The sequence below is a fragment of the Rhinolophus hipposideros genome (assembly GCF_964194185.1).
Source record: "Rhinolophus hipposideros genome assembly, chromosome: 11".
In the NCBI taxonomy this organism is placed as follows: Eukaryota; Metazoa; Chordata; class Mammalia; order Chiroptera; family Rhinolophidae; genus Rhinolophus; species Rhinolophus hipposideros.
In genome coordinates this window covers 65,316,990-65,339,216 of record NC_138057.1, presented here as the reverse complement: position 1 = coordinate 65,339,216, position 22,227 = coordinate 65,316,990, and the positions used below count along the sequence as shown (strand labels likewise).

The 22,227-nt window shown below is 52.2% G+C and overlaps 1 protein-coding gene across 9 annotated transcripts in view; it reads right to left on the bottom strand.

Moving 5' to 3' along the window:
• Nucleotides 1-22,227, bottom strand: part of RGS3 (regulator of G protein signaling 3) — a 139,186-nt gene that overhangs the window by 73,296 nt on the left and 43,663 nt on the right. For 4 of the 9 annotated variants that reach the window (XM_081065281.1, XM_081065293.1, XM_081065295.1 and 1 more), the window contains 8 exons: nucleotides 21,429-21,497; nucleotides 14,912-14,972; nucleotides 13,765-13,855; nucleotides 13,071-13,126; nucleotides 6,574-6,655; nucleotides 5,679-5,784; nucleotides 4,554-4,905; nucleotides 3,633-3,672 (listed from right to left, as the gene is read on the bottom strand). In XM_081065281.1, the coding sequence (XP_080921407.1) occupies nucleotides 3,633-3,672; nucleotides 4,554-4,905; nucleotides 5,679-5,784; nucleotides 6,574-6,655; nucleotides 13,071-13,126; nucleotides 13,765-13,855; nucleotides 14,912-14,972; nucleotides 21,429-21,497 (857 nt within the window). Of the gene's footprint in view, nucleotides 1-3,632; nucleotides 3,673-4,553; nucleotides 4,906-5,678; nucleotides 5,785-6,573; nucleotides 6,656-10,595; nucleotides 10,808-13,070; nucleotides 13,127-13,764; nucleotides 13,856-14,911; nucleotides 14,973-21,428; nucleotides 21,498-21,948; nucleotides 22,055-22,227 lie in introns of those variants that run through there. The other 5 variants (XM_081065291.1, XM_081065290.1, XM_081065292.1 and 2 more) reach the window with 5 other exon arrangements.

Genomic DNA, 22,227 nt, shown 5'->3' with positions numbered 1-22,227 from the left:
CAACAGAGTCTGATGGGCAGAGGAGCCAAACAGAGGGTAGCTAAAAAGTCAGGGATTCTTGGGTGTGAGCAGGCAAATTCTGGAGCACTCATGCGCCACACACCCCTGTCCCCTCTGAGAGCTCCTGCTGCCAGGTGGGCAGCTGACCTGCCCTCCCTGACCTGCATGGCCAGCCCACGTCCTGGGGCCCAGGCTTCCCCCCCTGCCACCCCCGTCCTGGCCCTGCATGGCCAGCCCACGTCCTGGGGCCCAGGCTTCCTCCTGCCACCCCCGTCCTGGCTGCCAGGGGCTGAACAGGTGGCTTGACCCCAGCTATGTCTCAGGGAAGCTCCCCACCAACGCCAAGTCCACAGCCTCAGAGGAAAAACTCAGCTCAGAAGGTTTCACACTTGCTTCCTCCGCCTACCTTGTGCCCCTTCTCACTGAGCGGAGTGAGAAAAACAAGTCGACCACCCCCATAAGTGACCACCCATCCCAGTGTATCTCTTGGGGCAATACTCAAACCATAATCATTTAAACCACTTCCTGCCTCTTCAGGAAGGTGCATCGAGAAGAGTAGAAAGAGCCTGAGACCAGAACGGGGTGGGGTTGGGGGAAGGTGGAGAGATGCATGGATGTAATTACACAGCTCCCCGTCTGATCTGGTCCTGGGGGAGTGGGGGGTGGTCTTTGCTGCCAGGCCCTGGCCCCTTTGCTGAAAGAACCCAACCCCATCCTCGGTCTCTCAGGATTCGAGTTGGGTAAGACGCCTGAATTGACCAATAGCTCCCCCAGAGACAGGCTCCTTCCCGCTCTGAGCCAGTGTTCTCCAGTGCAGAGTGCAGATGATACAGATTGCTGCCTTGCCTGTCCCAGGGCTGCTGTGGGGGGCATGCACCAGAGACCTGAGTGACGTGGTGAACGGTACCGGAGTATGAGTCTGGAGGGGTTCTTGCAAACCCCAAGCTGACAGATCCGACCGTCAGGGCTGGCCTTAGAACAGGGATGCTAGCCCCCAAGCCACACGGGGACTGGGGTCACAGGGTTAGCCTGCAACTAGCCCCTCTAATTCCACATTGGCAATCCCAGGCAACACCACAGGACTGCCAAGCGGGGACTGAGCCAAAACTAGAGAAAGTTACCATTTGCTGATGCCAAACTCTGGGCCCTGTGCCCCCCAGGTTCAGACTTTAAAAAGAATCCATTTGTCCCCTTCCCTAGCCCAGCTGCACAGAGCTGTCACAGCATCTTCACCTTGGGCCTGGATAGTCACGAATAAGCCACTTCAAACACACCTCTGCCTTCAGGTGGCAAAGGTCTGCTCAGCCTCATTTGATAGACAAGACCACTGAGGTCTGGAGTAGTTGGGTAACTTGCCCAAGGTCATTTGGCCAGTAAATGGTGTGAGATGGGATCAGCCTAACCTATGTGGATGTCAGGCCTTCGTGCCCCATCTCCACACACTCCTGGGTAATGCGTGCATGTGGCTCTCCAAAAGTGATTTGTGTGAAGGATCTTTCTTTAAAACAGTCCAGGTAGAACCCAGTTACCGAGCTCTGTAAAGGCAAATCCCTCGACTTCCCACCTATTACCTCTTACCCCCTTTGCTTCAAACCCCCATATCACCCTTTTTGTTCTAACACCTGCTTCACTGACCAAACACAGTAATTACTTGGCTTTGCTCCAGCTTCCGAGGTGAGCCCTGGCAGCCATCCTGCCCAAGCAGTGGCGAATCTGAGGCCAGGCTGCCCTCACAGTGGACAAGACAATGCCGAGGACACCAGCAGCCTCAGGGAACATGCCAACCACAGGCAGGCAGGCGCCCCAGGCCCTGGAAGGGCACGAGACCCCATTCCACTCAGGATAGCCCAACCCACCCTCCTGAAAAAAGGGCAGGCAGCCCAGTCAAAGGAGGGGACAAAAGTGGGCACCCTGGTGCCAGCCTCAGCCTCTGGAGAACCCCGAGTGTTTTTCAGGGAAGCTTTGTGCCCTGAATTCCACCCCTTCCTCTAAACCCCAGGACTGGGCGCTATGAAGGCTTGATCCCTGATAAAGAGCAAAGACGTTCTTGGATACCAGAAGGATTATTGTTATGAAGGAAGGTCAAGTTCTTCACACAATGCATTCAGAAAGTTACTGTCATTATTAACATCGTCATCACTGCCGTCCTTGTCCCTCTCCCCTCGCTTAGATGACGGTGCCCTTCTTAGGTCACTAAGTTCTGTATTCTCAGAAGGGAATCGCAATGTGGACACAGGTGGGGAGGACAGCAGGGAAACTCGGTGGCATCTCTCAGGCTGAGAGGGAACCAACTCCCAACCACTGGCCCACCACAGGTGACACACCTCTCCAGCTCCCTTACACCATGACCAGTCTGCAAACCCTGAGAGGCAACCGCAGTCATTCTCCTTCAGTCATCTGAGGAACAGAAATTCTACGGAGTACCTGCTGCCGCCACACCTCCAGCACTGGACACAGAAATGAGCTAGCCCAGGCCCTGCCTTTAATGAAGTCACCATTTAGCAGAGGCATTTCCACTCTAACCTAATGTGCCAACTGAAAGCTTTTTAAAAACTCAGGGTTGAATCACTATCAGACTCCTCTCCAACAGGGACACAGACTCGTTTTCAACAGAAGAGGCCCGAGCACCCAAACACCCAGCCTGGAGAGAATGAAGCTGCTCCGTCAGCGGTCCTAAGCCTGACGGGAGCCCTTGTCCCCCGAAAGGCACAGGCATTCTTCCAAGTCCCTGCTCTAAGCAGCATGATCTTCACGGTACTGACAGAGGGGACCAGCCTGGGAGAAGGCCTCTCCCCAGGAAGGAGGCCAAGGGCATTCTGCAGGCAATAGAGGCAGGGCTCAGGCATACCCACGGTAGGCATTACAGAACACATGGCAAGGCTGGTCTCAACTTTCCAGCTACTCGGGTCAGAGGTCTCCAGTAGGCACATAGGGGGCCTACCCGGATGCCCCGCCGGCTCCAGCATCAAGACTGATATCTCAGGCTTCCTGAGAGAAGGAATTGGTTTTGAGCCCAGCCTCTTTCCCTGGCCCTTCAGAAATAGGGCCAGGATTTGAAGGCCAAAGGAGAAGAATCATTCAAACAGCAGAGACATCTGTGCACTTCAAAGACAACTACCTTCAGTATAGACTACTTCTCACAGCCACTGTCTCCTTTCATCTTCCCACAACCCCTGAGGTGAGAAATGTCAGTCCCATTTTATAGATGAAGAAACTGAGGCTCCGTGAGGGGCCATGAGCTGATCAAAGTCACACAGCTAGGACTCCAACTTGAGACCTCCCAGCTTCAAATTCCATGCCTCCCTTCTGTGCAGGCCGATCACGTTGCCCACAGCACCTGACACATATTGGTTGTTTGGTAAAATTGGATAAATGTTAGAGTCCCGAACACCATCTCTTAGACTGCTCTGGTAAGATCCCCTCTCTTCCTCCTTAGGCAGGCTCCAAGGAGAAAAACACTGGTTTGGTGAGGGAGAAAATGGACCAAGAGGAAACTGTCTGTGTCAACATGTGGGAGGACCTTGTCTCTGGAGAGAAGGCCACCAACCTTGGAGGAGGCAGGGCCTGGCCTCCCAGCTGACCTCACAGTCTCTCTGGGGCGTGGAGGGCACAGCAGCAGAGGACAGACTCACCTTCAGGGATGGGATCCTCCTGGTACACGGGCCGCAGCAGCTGCAAGGGAAACACAGGAGAACCACCTCAGCCCCAGGAACAGGGCAGGACAGCCAGGCAGGCTGCTCATCCTCAGCCTGGGGATGGGAAGGCAGCATCTCAGGGCACAAGGGAAAAACAGCTGTCCTGCTACTCAGCTGAGGGGGGGCGTGGAGGGAACAGAACCCAGAATCCTCCAGAATATTAGAGTTGAACAAGACGTTAGCTGTCATCAAGTCTAACCCCTTGGCCAAGTTCCCAACTTCCTTGATGGTAGTTTGTTCCAAAGTGCATTCCACAGAACACTGGCACTGTGGGACGCTAACAACCCTGCCACAAAGGGGACACCATCAGGGGAGTCTGGGAAATGCTGAGTAAAACAAGGTTAAACCACCCTCTTCACTGCAGGATGCCCTCAGAGCTCATTTACACTGGGAATCTCCAGAAAAGGCAGAGGAGGGGATATTTCTCAAACTTATTTGACCTCAGAACACTTTTTTCGCGGAGTATCTCCTGGGACTAATGTTTCGGAGCGTGCACTCCATCACCCCACCATGCCATCGTGCAGCATCTGCTTTGCTTTCACACTTCTTATGATAGGGGCCTCACCACCTGCCACACACAGCAGCCCGTCTGACTGTGGAAAAGTGCAGACTGGCACAAAGCTTTTCCTTCTTTCAAGGTGCAATCTTCCACCCTGTGACACCCCCCGGGTCCTGGATCTGTGCCCTGAGGCCACAAAGATCTCCCTGCTCGCTCTACCCAGGAGCTAACACACACCCTGCCTCCTTGCCCAACACTCCTAGCCGCTTGCAAGGGTCCTCCTGACACAATTTTGAGTCTTTTCCTGGCCTCACACAGGGACCCGTGCCCTTCATCTTCCCCAAACCAGCTGTCCATACCTGGCTCCCCGGGTTCAGCGGGGCCAGAATGATGTAGTTGGGGTCGGTGGGGGCAGAGGCACGGGACAATGCAGGCAGGGTGTGCTGGCCCCCGCGCTTGGCCACCTCGGTGTAGCGCTCCCAGCCGCTGAGCAGCAGCCCGTCAGAGCTGTCACATACCAGGTGGCAGCTGTGGCGCTGCTCAGGACGGGCCTGGGCCCCATGGGTGCAGTTCTTCTCCCGCTTATTGGGGGGCGACTGGAGGTCATGGGTCGACTTGCAGGAGGCCCGCCGCAGGACCCCACCGTCTGGCCCGGGCTTGATCTGAGGGACCATGCGCCACACAAGCAAAATGATCTCGCTGGGGCAGCTCCTGGAAGTTGGGGGTGGGGGGTCACAAAGAGAAGTTGAGTCTGGGAGAGACCAATGTCAGCCAGGGTAGGGACCTGCAGGGGCAGAGAGGAAGAGTGTGGGAGGGGGAGAAGCCCTTAATGTCAGGGCAGGAAGGGAGGTAAGAGGCCATGTAAAGCAGAGACAGCACAGGGGTCCCTTAGGTCAACTCTTAATTGACCGGCAGAGGCTGAGAAGGACGCCGAGCCAAGCCCAGGTTAAACAAGAAAGAGTACCAAACTCAACTAGTGACACCTGTCATGGGCAAAGTGTAAGCAAGGAGGAGCAAGCAAACCTCTTACATGCAACCCCTCCTCCAGTCATTCTAGAAGCAAAACTACAATGGGCCATGAGAGTTCTACCCCAACAGGTCAAAATTGAGAGGACCCAAACATTTTAAAGAATACTTTTTGTACCTGTGCAATTGAAACAATTGCAACATTGACATAGTCTTTAAAAACTAGGGGCTTAGCTGCAGGTATCAGAAATAATTAGCTAAAGTAGAAAGCTACCCCCTGGAGCTGCATCGGAAACCACAAGGTCTGTTTGAGAGCTTCTTCCTACTATTTGCTGGGGATCCAAAATTGCTCTGAGCCTGAACCTTCCATTTTCAGGCCAAGAAACTGATTCCCTGAGGAGCAAAGTGAATTGCTGACAGCTGGGCAAAGAAGGGGAGGGCAAAGCCGCGTGCCCAGAGTTGGGGACGGAAGATGTGCCATCAGTCTGAGGCCCCAGGCCACGGCCAGCCCCTCTCACCGGATCTCGTGGGCCAGCTCTACACATTTCCAATGCTCCACAGGCCTCTCGTTCAGCTGTAGCACCGTGTCCAGCTGCTGCAGCCCTGCCCGCTCTGCCGGGCCCCCTGCGGGGGGAGGGGGGGGGAGAAAAGCCGCTCAAGGGCTCCTGAAGCCCACGACCCCTTCAAACAACCTGGGGTCCCCTGCTTCCCCAGTGACCTCAGACAAGGACTGCCCCTCTGTTTCTTCATCTGTGAAGTGAGGGGCTGACCTTGGTGGCTCTCATGGGCCTTAAAGGAACACCTTCACCCTCATCGCTTCCTGACCTGCTCACACCTCTCTGCTGTCCTCGCTCTCAGCCAGCCCCCCTCCATCCCCAGGGCCTCTCACCCCACTCAGAACCCTTCCTTGTTGCATTCAACACCTTTCACTGAGTGCCAACCTCATGCTGGCACCGGGGGTCACCCAAATCACCGAGTCCTGGCTTCTCCTCTTACGATACTCTGTGACTAGAAGGAGTCTTTGTGAAAAGTAGGGAAGGAATGCCTACTTTTAAGTGTTAATCAGGCTTGGAATAGGACAAAATACCGATTCCAAACAGAGTTCAGGAATGATTCATTTCCCCATGCAGTCATTATTGAAAATATAGGTTTAGTTCCTTTTTGAAATGCTTGGGAAACAAAATATAAAAATCTGTTTTCATTTTGATAAAAACAACCAAAAAAGAGTGGGTATATTTTCATAAACCTCAGTTTTATCTGTGGTCATTTAAAAATATTATTATTTTCATTTTGAAAACCGAGAAGACACTTTGCTCCAGTTCGGGCTCCCCTTTTTAGTCCCAAGGTCTTGTTCGCAAAGCCCAGGTGTATGTCGGGTGAGCGAGGCGGGCTTCGTCCAAGACACTCACTCACCAGAATCCACGGCCTGCACTCGGACTGGAGAGTCACAGCAGATGGTAAAGCCAAAGCCGTCCTTGCCCCTCGGGATGGTGATCTAGGACACAGCCCGGCCCAGTTACTCCCAGAAGCCGCTCCCAGGTCGGGAAGCCCCCAGGCCCCACCCCAGAGCCACCCTCATTTCCAAGGGAACTAGAGCCAAAAAGGAGGCTTGCTAGCCCCGCACTGTCCCTACCTAAGCCCGGGCATCGTGAGCACTGGGTTGTGGGCCAAGCAGGAGGCAAACCCAGGCCGACGCAGGAAGCTGGGACAGGCAGAGACTTGGAAGGATGACACTCGCCTTCCTCAGCCCTGCTACCATACAGCCCTTTACCGAAGGGCCCACTGGACCTGCACCTCTCCACTTGGCCTGTGATCCACCGCCTACTCTGCCCCTTCCTCCTTTACCCCAGGGGCTCTCAGAGCATCGGCCCAGGGCTGGTCCTGTGCTGAGGGCTCAGAGATGAAGCTGACCCCATTGCTGCCTTCCCAGAAAACAGGGGAGGGAAGACAGGGACACATACATTCACAACCTCAAGCCAAGCGTCACGGGGCAAGTGCTGGGGTTCTCAGGACAGCCCATCACCAGAACCTCAAGGCACCCAGTGAGGGCTCCCAGGTGAGAGGGCAGGTGAGGACAGTCAGGCCTGCCTACTGACCCTGAGCTCGCCACCGACCTCACTGTGCCTGAGGCCCATGTGTATGGCAGCTCCGCAACGCCTACTTTCAGAAGTCCCCTAAAAGGGCTCCGCCATCTGGATGCTCTTTACAAAGCCGGGGGCAATTATCGAGCTCCTGCTGCATGCCAGGTTCTGCTGAGGCACCAAAGCATGAGGCCTTGGTCTCTGGCTCTGGGTGTACAGATCTCTCCGAAGCAAAGCAGGACATGACAAGCGTTAGAGCAAACCATGAGGATAGTGTTGGAAACGGGCCCTTGTGCCTGGTTTCGTGCACAGCAGGAACTCCGCAAGTGCTAAGTTAATGAGGACAGCCTGCATCATCCTCCAGGCAGCAGAAGCCGTGGGGCTGCAGTGCTGTCTGCTGGTGCAGTTCAGTTCAGGCTTGCTACACTCCCCCTCTGTACACCCCCCAATCAGGCTTTGGGTGGGGTGCAGAAGGCCCAGCCCTGCCCATCCCAAGAGCAATTCCAGGCTGCTGGGAGCAGGTGTATGAGAGCAACAGACCTAACGGAGCAAAAGTCAGAAAAGGGGTTCAGTGAAGTCCCGAGAGACTCCCTGGAAGTAGATGTGAAGTGGGCCCTGGTGAGGCACAGGCAGGGAGTCTCAGGCAGACTGAGAAAGAAGCCAGCTCAGCAAGCCTTGAAAAGGTCAAGAGCTGCTGGCCTGGTCAGGAGATTCTGTCCCCTTCCTGCAGGGGTTCTCTCTTTAAGGCTGGATGCCTGGCATTCACCTGCCAGCTGTTCCAAAGGCCAGGTGTAAGGATGGGGAGGGATGGGGGCGCAGGGTGACCAAGGTCCTTGGAAGCTGCCAGGAGGCCCCTGAGGCTCTGCTTCCCACCAGCCCTGGGCCTGGATTCAAAGCGAGTTTGTAAAACAGGAAATCTGACAGACAAGGGGAAGGGGGAGGGGGCAGGAAAATACCCATTCCCATAAGAATTCTGGGAAAACACGCAGCTAAGACAGGAAGAGAAAAAAATGGAAAGAAAGAAAAACAAACTCGGGAGTAAGTGCAGAAAGTCCAGGCTGAGGCTGAGGGAAGCTGAGGACCAGTAGCCGGCACCACTCCATCAGACTAGCAGGGATTTTAGGGGCCTGCCTAGCAACCCACCCTCCATCCAAGCAGAGGCTGGAATTCCAGTCTTACCAGCACCTCCGCAGTCCTACCCCACAAGGGCCATAGCTCCTCTGGCTGGGGGCCGGCTCTGGAAACAGATTCTAGCACCCGTGGACTCAGTGCTAACAGTTTTGGGGCTGGCCCCAGAGTTGACTCTAGAGAGAAGGCATGTGCTTCAGCAAAACCACCTCCCGCACCCACTCCCCTCATCCAGGTGGGACTGCGGAGCCTTGGCACCAGCTAAGAAGAACTAGCCCAGCCAACCACCCAGATCAGCTGGGAAAAGGGAAGGGCGGGAGGAGGAGAAGGGGTCAGGAAGCAAGGCCCTCTCCTGGCTCAGTGTGAGGGGGTGGGATCGCGTGAAGGAAGCAGAATTGTGCTCCGGCCATTGTGAGCACTGGCCACGTTGAAAAGACAGTGTCCAAAGCACCTGGTCATCACCGCAGCCCTGAGCGGGTACTAGTTTAGGACAGCCCATCTGACAGAGAAAGAAGCGGAGGCCTGAAGTGAGTAAGTGGCAGCCTCCAGCTCTCTGACCTCGGGACTCCGCGTCAGGAGGTGAAGGGAGCAGCCCTGCCCTGATTCTGGGACCTTGGTGGCCCCTGGCAGAGGCTATCCTTCCCGGGGGTGGTTCTTGCTTTTTCCTGTCCGGGGAAGGCACTGCACTGCTCCCAGCTCTCAGCCATGTCAGCACCTCACTCCTGGCCTCCTACCTGGTTTCTGGTTCTCTGTCATGCCTAGCCTTCCACCTGCAACGCCACCATTTATTGAACACTTTCTATAGGTACGTCACAGGTGCTGCACACAACATTCCATGTACTCTCCCAGCATTGTCACTGGACATTGTCAGCCCCATTCCACTGACAAGGAGACTGAGTCTCAGGGCGGTAAAGCGACACTCTCAGGAGCCACAGCTGAAGGACAGAGCTGGATGTGAGCCCGGCTCTGACAAAAAGCTGGTGCTCTCAACCCTGCACTGTTACTAGCGTAGGACCTGTCTTGAACTTGAGTCCCAGAGCCCCCGGCCTGGTCCCTCTCTGACTGCAGCGAGCCCCCCGTCTTCTGGCCTGTAGTCGCAAGTGACCAAGGACACATTCACCTCCCACTCAGCACCATCTCGGCCCCGCAACTCTACCACCTGGGTGCTGGTGTGGCGGGGACTGCTCTGTCCATCTCAAGGAGGGCAGGAGGGCAGCGTGGGGCCATCCGGGGCAGGGGCTGAGAGCTGAGCAGGACGAAAGGGAGAACACGTGGGTCCCATGGCTGTGGGGCCACGGTACAAGAGGCCCCTCTGGGCATCTCCGTGAGATAGAAGGCTGCCCGTCCGAAGGAGGCAGGACCCAGATTCCAGTCTGGTCATTAAAATACACAGGGTCTTTTCTATATTTATAAAAGCAGAACTATTCCTGAGCTCCCTTCCAGCTGAGACATTCCCCAAATCTGGACATCCTTTGCCTTCATCCTCCCTGACTCTATGCCTTTTTGATGAGAAGAAAATGTCTATCACAGTTCCAGAAGAGGCTCAGAGGCTAACGGATCTTCACTCCCACTCTGCTCCACATCCTAAGACGAGAAGCTGAAAGGCCAGACCTTCTCAGTGAAGTTGGGCTCCAGAGCCGGAGGACTCTGGATCTTCAGGGAGGCACCACCAGGGAGAATGTGTGCATATTCATGTGTGATCGTGCACCCAGAAAGTTCCATGTGCGTACAAACACACACAGACATCCTATCTCACATACAAGCACACACCAACACAGGCAGAAACACTCACACACTCACACACACACACAATGCAGAACAGGCACTGCTGTCCCATCGGAAGTAGGGAAAGTGAGCAAAAATACAAAGTTAGCATAAAACACAAAACCCAGCTGCTTAGCAACCTAGTCATTTCCATTCTCAGCCTTGGGATGCTTTTTTCACATGCACTCCCCCAAAATAAAAATAACAGAAAAATCAATAATCACACCAGGGACAGCACCCAGCCAGAGGTTAGGATAACACAAAGCTGGGCCTCGTCTGTCCCTGGAGAGGGGTGGCGGGTAAAGGCTGGACCTCTGGTCTAGCTCCTGCCTCTATCCTCCCCCTGGATCATGAACCTGCAAGGAGCAGGAGAGGGAAAAAAGGCCTGTGGGGAGAGAAGTCCGCTAGGGTGAGCCCCTAACCCAGACCCCCAATGACACCCCATGGGGGCCAAGCACCCACCTGACGATAGCGGCGCTCCGAGCACACCTTGCAGAGCCCATTGAAGCGATTCATGGCTGCAGGTCCTGCCTCATCTGCCGCCCCATGAAAACCCAGCTCTCCCCCCCAGCAGTGGGAGCCCGCACTGCGCCCCGTCAGCCTGGCATGACCGCCCTGGGAAGCCCGCCCCGCAGAAGAATGGCAGGAAATCACCTCTCACCTCCCCAAGCCCTGTCTGTGCTGTGTGCCTCTGCACGATAAGCCCGAAGGCTTCCTGAAACCTCAGAATGACAAGGAAGAGGGAGAGTTTTATATTAAAATTCCTGTCAACTAGTTAGTATTCCCCGGGCCCGGCGGGGAGAGGACGCCTTTGTTCTGGCTGCATTCTCCGCCATGGGCCACTTTGTCATTCCAATGTTCTCACAAACACCCCTGTCCAGAAGAGAACCCAGGCAGAAAACACGGCCACTCTATAACAATGGCGCCTCCCCCTGCAAATCCCAGGGTCCCCACAGCAAACCCAGGGGGCCCAACCCAGAAAGAAACCAAGGATGCCTTGGGGGGTTGTACCGAGACATCCCACATCAGGGCAAGGGACATGAAACATTGGCATTCTGAGGAGCAGCTGCTGCTCAGCAGCTACTTAAAAGCCAGTTTCCTCACTCATGTCAGTCAGTGGGCTGCTTTAGGATCTGATGATACCTAGCCCATGAAGGCAAATCAGGAAGGGATGATCCAGCCCCCTCACTGTGCCCAAGAAGAAGCGGGTGCCAAGACCTGTTATGGTCACAGAGCAGGGTAGGGGGGAGCTGAGACCGGACCCCGTTCTTGTCCCCTGCTTTGGAGACCAGTACCTGGTGAGCCTGGACCCCCTTTCTCCCACCTCAGAGTCCCTGGGGAAACCCCCCCATCCCATTCTTGATGCCAGAGAGTGTCCCTTGGTCCAGCCCAGCTTTGGCTCTGGGCCTCTATCTCCCCATCCACAGGACGGGGGAGTTGAACAGGTGACCTCTGGGGGCTCTCCTCTTACCCCAACCAAGCCTCTGACAATCACCCCACTTGGCTGAGTGCTCCAGAAAACCCCGGAAAATCAAATGCGCCTCACAACAGTGCCCCTGGGCTGAGGGCCTGTGTGCAGAGGCAGGACTTCCCAGGCCACCTAGAAACCTGCAGTGCTGCCGTCCCTGTAATTCCCGCCAATCACCAGCTGGGCTCTGTGCTCCGAAAGCACAGAGAGAGGAAGAAAGGTCTTTGCAGCTCCCCCTCTAAAGCTAGAAGACAGTTTTAAACTCCTAATGAAGCCACAGAAAACAGCAACTGGCAAGTTACTCGAATACCGTGTGCTATGCAATTCAGTAACAACTAGACACACATACAAGATAAAATTAAATGAATTAAAATTAAGTAAACGGTCGGACATCGGTCATACTCGCTATTTCAAGTGCTCAGTAGCCACAGGTGGCCAGTGGCTAGCATACTGGACAACAAGGCTCTAGAGTGTACCCTCCTTGAGGGCAGGGACCTTTAACTTGTTTACGGCTATATCCCAGCACCCAGCACAGGACCTGGCCCGTGTAGACAGTCAATAAATACCAAATGAATGAATGAATGAGTGAATGAATGGAGTAAATGATTGTAGATTATAATACAAATATAGATAAAAAATTAAATAAAATATCATCATAGCCTCCCAACAAGGCCACACGTAGGAAGCCGTGTGACACTGTGCCCTTAGCAGCCAGCCAGACCTTGCTTCACATCCTGCCTCCACAACTTGCTGGCTGTGTGACCACAAAAAGTGACCTAACGTCTCTGAACCTTACGTGGGATGGGAAAGTAACAAGTACCTCAGAGGTAACAGTGAGGATTAAACTCAATAACCACAGCACCTGGCACAGAGGGGCTACTCAATCTCGGGAAGTTTGTTTCTGCCGGTTTTAGTGGCTGGAGAAAAATCACGAATCACCTCCCATGTCCTACAAAGAGTCGGAATGAATTTTGGGAAATTCTCCAATCCCTATGTGAAGGTTCCTCGCTAGATTCAAAGCCCTAATGCAGTTAGAACCATCATTCTCAGGTTCCGACTCACAGCTGCTCCCTGACATGAAGCAGGCTTAACTTGGGAGGGTAATTTGGCCCCAGTGCCAGGGGAAATTAGGGGTCTGAGAGGGCCTGTGGGAAAAGGAGGCCTTGGCTTCAGGAGACTGAAAGACAGGAAGATCCAGAATCCTCCATTTCCAGGGCCAGGGCCTGGCTTTCCCCACCCCTGGCTTTCTCTAGCCCTGCCCCAAGCAGGAGTAACCCGTGTAAAGCACAAGAAATAGTCCCTTAAAACTACACGGCTTGCTAAGTTTCTAAGCACCAAGTGAACCTGAGTCTCGGGCACCAAACGCTACGCTGTGACAGGTCTGCTGGGCCAGAGGACTAACCGAAGCACGGTAGAGTCTGGAGCAGTGCTCAGTCCCAGGAGTCCCGTCCGGGCTCGTCCCCACCTACCTTGAGTTTCTCCCCGTTCTCAGTGTCCTCACCTCCTGGAATTCTCAGCAGTGGGTCTGGAAGGTGACAGAGGAGTATCAGAAAATTTCTGCTGGCATGTAAGGGTCCTTCCCACAGACCACCCAGAGGAGGAGACCAGCGTGCCAGGCCCATTATGGCTGTCCAGATCACTCCTGGCCTCCAGCCTCCAGCGTGTGGATGCCAGAACTCAGGAGCCAGGACTGTATGTGGGAAGGACAGAACAGAGGGGATACAAAGTCCAAGTTCTGAGCCTCAGGACTCATAGCAGGGCCCACATGACCTGTCCACCAAGGTAGGCGCCCCAAGGTCAGCAAGGAGGCAGGAAGGGATCCTGAGACCACTGACCCTGGGAAGGGGTCATGCAGGAAGCTCCTGAAGCCCAGCCCTCCATGAGCTAGGGGTGGGGAAAGCTGAACCACATGGGGGCAGGCCCATAACCCTCTTCAAGGAAAGTCCAACCAGATCAATAAAGGTGTGTTTTTCAGCAGGCCGCCTGCAGGCTGCATTCTAGCAGGTACTCAGGAGAAGTCCCTGCACTCATGGTCTGATCGCAGTCTCGGGTGACAGGTGCCACAAAACACAGGGGTTGATGCTACCACATGGGAAGGGGGTGGGGGCGGAAACCATAGGGGACAGTGCATCTGGGCAAAGGCTGAAGGCGGTGTGCACTCACCTCTCAGGGGCCGCAGTCGCCGCCTGGCCACCTTCAGGTGCTTGGTCCGACCCAGGTCCTGCCCCAGAAGGTAGTACCAGCCGCTGATCTCCTGTCACAAGAGAAGACATGACATGTTCAGAGAAGGCAGAGGGCAGCCATCAATGCCCCTCAAAAAGCAGCAACTGGAGAGCCTCCCTCAGAAGCAGCATCTCTGCAGAGACAGACATTCCAGCCTCCCTATCCCAAAGGGAGCTGCTATGCCTGCACCTCCAGGAAGCCTTCCCTGATACGCCAGGCAGAACTGATCTCTTCTGCCAAATTCCCACAGCTTCTTGTCCCTGGAGAACAGTCTACATACATGCCTGCCTCCCACTAGGCTATATACAGGCTCTTTTATGGGTCTAGCATTGTGCCTGGTATACAGAAGGAACCCAATACATGTTGATAGAAGGGAGTGAGGGGAGATGGAGAGGCCGGGGCGGGGGAAGCGCGGGCATCTTCTTCCAGGAGAAAATACAGCAGAGGCTGCAGTCAAGACACTTGGGACCCACATGCAGGATATAAGGTCCTCAGCCACCTACCCCAGACTTCACTTCCAGGGGGCACCTGGCAACTCCACGAAGCAGGCACCAGGACATCTCCAGGGATATGCAAAAGGAACACATCCCTTCCCTGCTCAAAAGCCTTCAGTTTGTGGGTGCAGTGAATAGAAAGGGAGGGGTCCCTCGACCCCAAAGAGTCCGCAACCAGCCCGAAGGAAAGCTCCATAGAGGATGCTGACTCCACTGCTGGGCATCTGCTACGCCCAGGAACATGACCCCTGGAGCAGACCACACGGAGCACCTGGCCCTCCTCCTCCACGTCAGGCCCAGCAGTGATCTGAGCTCCAAGAGACCTGCCAGTGTCTGTAACAGCACGGTCCAGACCCAGAGCTTCCTGGGAGGACTCGGGGCCACCTTACAACTGCTCTCTGCCATCAAACCAAGAAGGGGACCCAACCCCTTGGTCACATAGGTGACAAATACAGTACTGTTATTCAGGCCACAGAGCACGTGCCTCAGTGGGGCACCATCTCACAGACAGAAGCCCCACCCAGGACTTCCTCTGCCTGTAGCAGCGCTGGCTGAGGTGGGAGGACCCTGCCAGAAGCTTCCTTAGGACCCACCTTGTCCGAAGTCAGGAGGGACTTCACCCCGAAGCTCATGCAGCCGATGAGTCCAGTCTGTCTGGGAGAACAACAGAGGCTTGAGTCAGCACCTTTTCGCGGGGCTATATTGAGAGGCCAATCACCAAGTGTAATATGGGTTTGCCTGATGCACTGTGGCTTACAGTGTTTTTACCTGCCTCATACCATGTGACCTTTTCAACTTTGTCAATTAGGCCGGAGAAGAGCTATTTCTCCATTTCACAGAGGAAAACACTGAGGCTCAGAGTTGGTCCCCTTCCCCAGGTCACCAGACTAGTTAGTAGCAGAGTCCCGTGGGAAACCCAGGTGTCCCAGGTCACGGGGCAGCACTCCCTCCAACAACCACAGAAGCTCAGAGCTACCCCGCAGGTTTCAACTGTTCTGGTGCCAGGTGGATCCGAAGAGCTGGTCCCCACAGGGAATTTCAGCTCCCACATTAGCTGGTGATGCTCAGTCGAGGAGAAAAGTTATGGGACCTGAAGCTCAAGAAGCTTTGTCTCGGGTCCAAGTAGGACCTGGGCAGTCCTTGCACAGTTTCAGATCAAGGTCCAAACCAACAAAAAAGTCTCCAAGACCAACCTGACCTGGGGGCCAGCTGGACAAGTAGGCATGAACCAGGGCCAGGCCTTGTCAGGATGTCACACGAGGGCGACACGCTGAGTCCAGTTGGGTCCTTCTTGGCTAAGAATAATTCAAAGTTCCTGAAGACTGTCCTCCATTGAGTCCCACCCTCCCGTAGGCAGGGACTGATTGACACTTGGCAGCTTTCAATAATGATGGCAGAGATGAGTATTAATGCAACACAAAAAATAATCTCGCTACTGTGAGAGAAAAAGAAATTTATAAATCTGTAGTTTAATGAGAAAGATGCCCACAAAAATATTCACAATGGTTGTTAATGAGAAAGACAACCACAAAAATATTAACAATTGTTGTATCTGGTAGGGGGGATTAGAAGGGGTTTTGTTTTCTTCTTTGGGTTTTTCAGTGCTTTCAAATTTTCACAGGGAACAAGCAGTACTTTTGTAACCAGAAAAAACAAAAAACGGTATAAATGTATTTGAAAGTACTTCTATTCTACCGCATTTTTCTCTATCCTAACATTAGAGTCAGCTTTTTTTTTTAATTTTCTGTTCTCCTCTCTCCTAGCACATCCCCAACTCAGAGACCCCTTCAGAGACTGGTTTACTATTAATCAAGAAACAACAAGGGTATTTAGACTGGGGCATAACCCTGATGGTTGTTGACTTCAAATTCTGAGGGACCCACCTAGTTCTGGCACGTTCTGTGGAAGGCACAACAGCAGAGCCAAAGATACAATGAGCTCCTGGATGGGTAGTGAACTCCCCAGAACCTGGTCTATGGGGGCCTGAGCGAAGCCAGCAGCTCTAGCCAGGGGTACACCACAGAATCCCCTGAAGAGCCTGTCCAACTCCTGTGCCCCAGACCCAGCAGGCCCAAGGCGGGGTCCAGGCAAGTCTAGAGAAAGCACGTGCCTGCCCCAATCAGAGACCAGTTGTCTAGAAGGTCTCTATAAATACATATTGTTTGGATTCTCCAGGAAGGGTGGCAGCTCACCACCTGACAGTACTCAGCAAAACAAAAGTGGCTTTTCGTGGGCAGCCAAGCCAACCCAGTGAGGGGTGGGGTGCAGAATACTGGGGCCTTATCCTCAGAACGGGTGCCCCTGCCCTGCCGATGCACACTCTGTACCTGGCCGGGTCCCACCAGCTATTCTCACTCCACTACTCCCCCTGCTCCCTCTCCATGCCCGGTCTCCTGCAGCCTGGGCTCCACCTGCTCCCCTTTCACTTCCCCCTCCCATCATACAAGGCCATATTAATAATCTACCCAAAGAGGACAGTGATGTCACCCCAGTAAAGCCATCCTTCCACATCCACCTCCCCAGCCCACCACCAAAACAGATACTCCTCCTGGCAAGCGGCCAGGTCAGCACTAACTGGAGGGGCAGTTGCGGGGACCATTAGGAGCGCAGACACTGACCTGAGCTGCCATTCCAGAAAAGCCTCCTCAAGACTTTGCCAAAGTCCTCATCGCTGATTTAATTATGTTTGTCAACACATTCCAGAGCAAGCGGCTGGTATCTAGGTGCCCACACTGCCTTGCTATACACTTTTCTTCCACACCGGTTATGGCTGCAACTTTCTAGGTCTCCAGGCATGATGCTTTAGCTGTAATAAAGGTGGCCTCTCACAGCTCCTCAGTAAGTAGAATTTTCATTCCTCGGTACTTAAAGAATGCTCAATGGTTAATACCTCTCATGAGTTTTACTTCCAGCTAGGGAGCCTCCAGTGATTTTAGGATAATTCAGGCCAAGTAAATGGTCACAATTGATGTCCATAAGCGGGACCCTCTCTCTGTTTCTTCAATTAGCTACTTCCTAAGCCTGCCTTTGAAAAATTTTTGGAGGAAGAAAGACTTCTTTTACATGCAACCTGAGTACACGCAATATACAGGCCAGCTTCTAACCTTGGGAACTAGCCCTCCCCCTGGGGAATGCCTGATATTTCCCTAGGCACAAAGTCTCAGGGGCCAGGCCTTGCTTACTTCTGAATGCCAAACCCTGAGCTCAGTGCTTGGTGCACTCAGTGAAGGCTTGACAAATGGATGAATCCATCATGCCCACAGTTGGCAGGCACTGGGCAAGGAGCCCCAGCATTAAGGAAACAAGACAAACATGCAGGAATTTAAATAGCAGTTCAAGACAGCAATACAAGGGATGTCACTAGACGAGGCGAGATTGACAGATGAACAGGACAGGCAACAAATGCTGAAAGCTGGGGAAAACAAGAGGCACTTTAGGGCCAAGATGTTTGGAGAAGGCCCAAAAGTTAAGCGAGAGAGAACGTGAGGAAGAGCATTTCAGGCAGAGGGAACAGCCAGTACAAAGGCTCAGAGGTAAGACTTCATGGGGAAAAGTACTTGGCTCAGTTTACTTTTGAGCATAAGATAGGAGACCCACTGCAAAATGAAAAGATATTATTTTGAGGGAATGCACTTTAATTCTTTCTGTCAGGGGCCTTAAACTACTCCTCTTACAAGGTTGCTCCATTTCGTCTCAATTTATTTTTAATTTGATGGCTTAAATTGAACATATTTTTCCATTCATTTTTTGTTTTCTTTCCTTAGGTTCAGTTGCCATCTCTGGTCACAAACTTTCTAACATCACGGCACTGTACTTGGCACTGAGGTCTTGTTTATAAAATAGATTATAAGAGACAGTACACTGAGAGCACCCAAGACAGTGCATGACCTACAGCAAGCAGAATCTCCATAAACGTAGGTATTGGTAATATAAAATAATTATGTTCTTCAAACACATATGTGTGTTATTATTTTTTAACTTGGTACATAACACTACAATCCTAAGATTGTTCTCTGGCCACAAATTCTGAAAATGCGATGACTGATACTAAAAGCTTCAGTTTAGCTTTCACTATATCATCTAACAAAACTTTAAAATAGCTCAGTTCCATAGTTCAATATTAAGAAATTACTGTTAATTTTTAAACATGATAATGGCATTGTGGTTTTTTAAAAGCTATATATAGAGATGTTATCTGGGATTTGCTTTAAAATAATCCACTGGAGGAGGGGAAAGTGGTTGGGGGCAAAGATGAAATAAGATTAGCCATATATCGATAATTGATGAAGCTGGGCTATGAGTACCTGAGGATTTATTATACACCAGGGGCGCCAAAAAAAAGTCTACAAGTAGACACTTCGGTCAACGTGACTCAAGCAGTAGTTCACCGTAATCAGAAGTGTCTGGACGCTGATGGTAACCACTTCGAGCACCTCTTGTAATTGCAGAAGTCAAACGTGACTTGTATTCATCTTTTGTTATCAGTATTTATTGAGTATTACAATTTTAATAGTTTTTCCTTCCTTAAAATGTATATACACTTTTTGACACCCTCTATATTTGCTCCCTTTCCATATATTTGAAAATGTCTATTATTTCTTAGAAACTCATAGAACCGGAAAGCTGAAAGTAACCTTAGAAATCAGTACATTTTACAGATGGGGAAACTGAGGCCCAGAACAGGGAAGGGACTTACCCATGGTCTCTCAGAGAGTTACAGCTAAGCCAAAACCTACTGCTCGGAGCCCTGTTCTCCTCAGCTCCCACTGGGATCTCCTCAGCTCCCACTCTCACCAGGATGAGTTGAAATCATCCAGCCCTTCCCCAGAACTTCTTCGCCGATCATCTTGTTTTCCTAATACAAGTTTATAGCCATCCCTGGAAGGATTGTGAGAATTCATGAAACAGGGGCTTCCTTTTTATCTCCTATCAGTTTCAAAATGTAACTGCCACATATTCAGCCGGATGACTTATGTAAAACTACAATTATAAATGCTCTGGGAAGTAGTCCGAGGCCTGAGGAACACATGTACTGACACAGAAAGAATATGGCTTTGGAGTCATTTATCACCTGTGTGAGATGGTCAAGTATACTATGATGTGATTACGAGTACACAAGTTTGGTGCCAGACTACCTGGATTTGCACATTGTTTTCACTGCATAGTGCTGTGTCACCTTGGGCAAGTTACTTAACCTCTCTGTGCCTGTTTCCGCACCTGTAAAAGAGCAACAATAGTAATACCAACCTTATATGGTGTTGTGAGGATTAAATTAGATAATGCATAGAATATACTTAGATTAATGTCCATGCATAGTGGACATTACGTGCTTAATAAATATGAGCTGTTATATGACCCTAGGCAAGTTCCTGAGCCTTCATAAAGCCTCCGTTCCCTCTTCTCTGAAGAGAGGGACAATAATGAGTCCTACTTCTCAGGGTAGTCATGAGAATTAACTGAGATAATGTATGTAAAGTGCTTGGCACAGAGAAGAGTTCAATAAATGTTTGTTTCCTTCCTTCCGTAATTGTCTTTCATGTTGATAAGTTGAATGTCCGTCCTTCAGAGAAGCACGATTTGATTTGAGAGCGTTGATCAGGGCAGAAGTTTCCTGCAATTGCTCCGTCGGCCTCCGCCCGCTCAGAGGCTGGCTGGGCCAGAGATGATGGATCGACGCTGCGCCCCCTACTGGCTGAGCTGGTGTCCGCGGTGCCGGCGCTCACGCAGGGCCCTCGGTTCCGAAAGCAGGCCTGTCAGAGCCTGCTCTGTCCCCCTTGAGCTTTGGGTTGGGACTGTGACCACGAGTTCGACGGTGTTTTGTTTAATAAGGAATCTCACTTTCCCAAAATAGGCAACAAGTGGAGACACTCACTGCCTCTGTCACACTGCCTCCTGGGGCGCTGACTCACTCTCCCTGGCCTCACTTTCTTTTCGAAAAACCCTGAACCGCATCCCTGGCTTCTTCCCCAGCAGCTCTCTCCAGCTCTTTCTGGTCTGGAAGTGGAGGGAGTGGCAGCTCCCAGTTTGGTGTCTGCCTCCAGCACCTGCTCCACTCCCTGCTTCCACCCAGTGGGCTGGCCAGATGTTTTTCTGACCCTCTGGCTCTTTCAGGGCTTTCCCTTCAAGACAGTATTCTGAGCCTTGGTCCTTGGCACTCACCTGACCAGATTTCACCCACCGCCTCGCAGGTCATGGCTCCCACACCCCTACCGTGCTTAATAACATGCTTGACGCATGTTACTGGCCACAGGGTCTCCCCAGATTTCTTGGGCTGCACCAGGTGAAGGAGCCCCTGCTGCTCACGGTTGGCAAGGCCATCAGCCACATGCTCTCACCCCCTCGGGGTAGCAGCGAATCCTCACCCTCACCTAGCTCTCCTCCTCTGCTCTGTACAAAACGCCATGACTAATGACCACAGCTGACCTCCAAGTGTTCCGGGCTGCCTGCAAGATCAGCCTGTTTGGATTCTCCCACGCAAAACTTCTGCGCCTCTTAAACTGGCCTCCTCATGGCAGCCTGAGCCCACCAGGCATATTCCTGCCCCCAGCTCATGCTATGCCCCTGCCTGGAATGCCCTTTCCAATCTCTGCCCCATGTTGAAAATCCCCTTTCTACACAAAGGATTCCTTGATCACCTCAGCCCACGATGAACTCTCCCTCCTCCCACACTTACTGTCCTATTACTCATTTCATTCTTGTATTCACTGAACCAATATTCACTAAACATTTATGCGCTAGGCACTGGGTACAATGGTGACTACGAGAGGAAAGGGCCCACTTTCCACGAAGCTTCTACTCCTATGGGATTGCGCCTGTGCCTGTTATGATTGTCATTTGTCTCCATTCAGCATCTCAAGTCCCTTGAAAGCAGAATCCACATGGACGCTGCCCAACACAGTGCCTTACTGATACCAAGGGCACAGCGAACGCTCCTTGATAACACAATGCTTGGCATCAGCGGGAGTGGTGGGGACTCAGGAGGCGGCAAATTTAGCGTTGCCACTACTGCTCATTTGTCCAACAAGCACTAACTGAGGCCCTGCTGGCCTCCTGGCTGCCACCCAGAGGCCCAGAGCAGGATCCCTCTGCCAGCTCAGCACATCCGCTCACCTGGAATCACCTGCCCTATTCCACACAGAGACCAGGAGGCGCTTGTGTTCATCTTCCTCTTGGACAGGACTGCAAAGCAAACAGGACAATCAGAGCACTCATAGGGCGGAGCTCCAGGCCAGACCCACAGAATGCCACATAATTGCAAAAGGTGGAAAGAACCTACACATCCAACCATTAGGAGCTGATTACAAAACTCAAGCACAAATAATGTGGGAGGTAGTAAGTACTGACATACATGAAAGAGTATACATTACGTTGCTAAGGACAAAAGGGAGGTTATCATACAATGTTACAGAACAATTCCATTTTTTATAAACACACACACATTCAAAGATCTGAAAAGAAATAAACCAAGGCATATCAGTGAGCAATAGAGCTAAGGGTGTTTTCTCTTTTCTTCTTCTACATATCTATATTTTCCATTCTTCTATAATAAGCAAAATTATCTTGTAGAGTTTGAAAAACAATAAAATAGTATTAATTTTCCACTAATAGGAAAATACAAAATGTCCGTTACCTTCCCATTGGACTCAGAGTTCAAGGATGGAGGAAAGAAATAATAACAATAACAACCACAGCAGCTGACATTTGGCGTTACTCTGTCTCCTTACATCTCAGCTCTCTCAGGTTGGCACTATTATTAGCCCTATTTACAAATAAGGAAGCCAGGGCTCAGAGAGGTTAGCAAGTTTTTAAAAGGGGAGGGGGAACCGGGTGGGGAGGCAAAACATCTCTCGGCTTGGAAAATTCCTTCTGCTAAAGGAGATTGCTTGGCCCGAGGCACAGTGGGAAATTG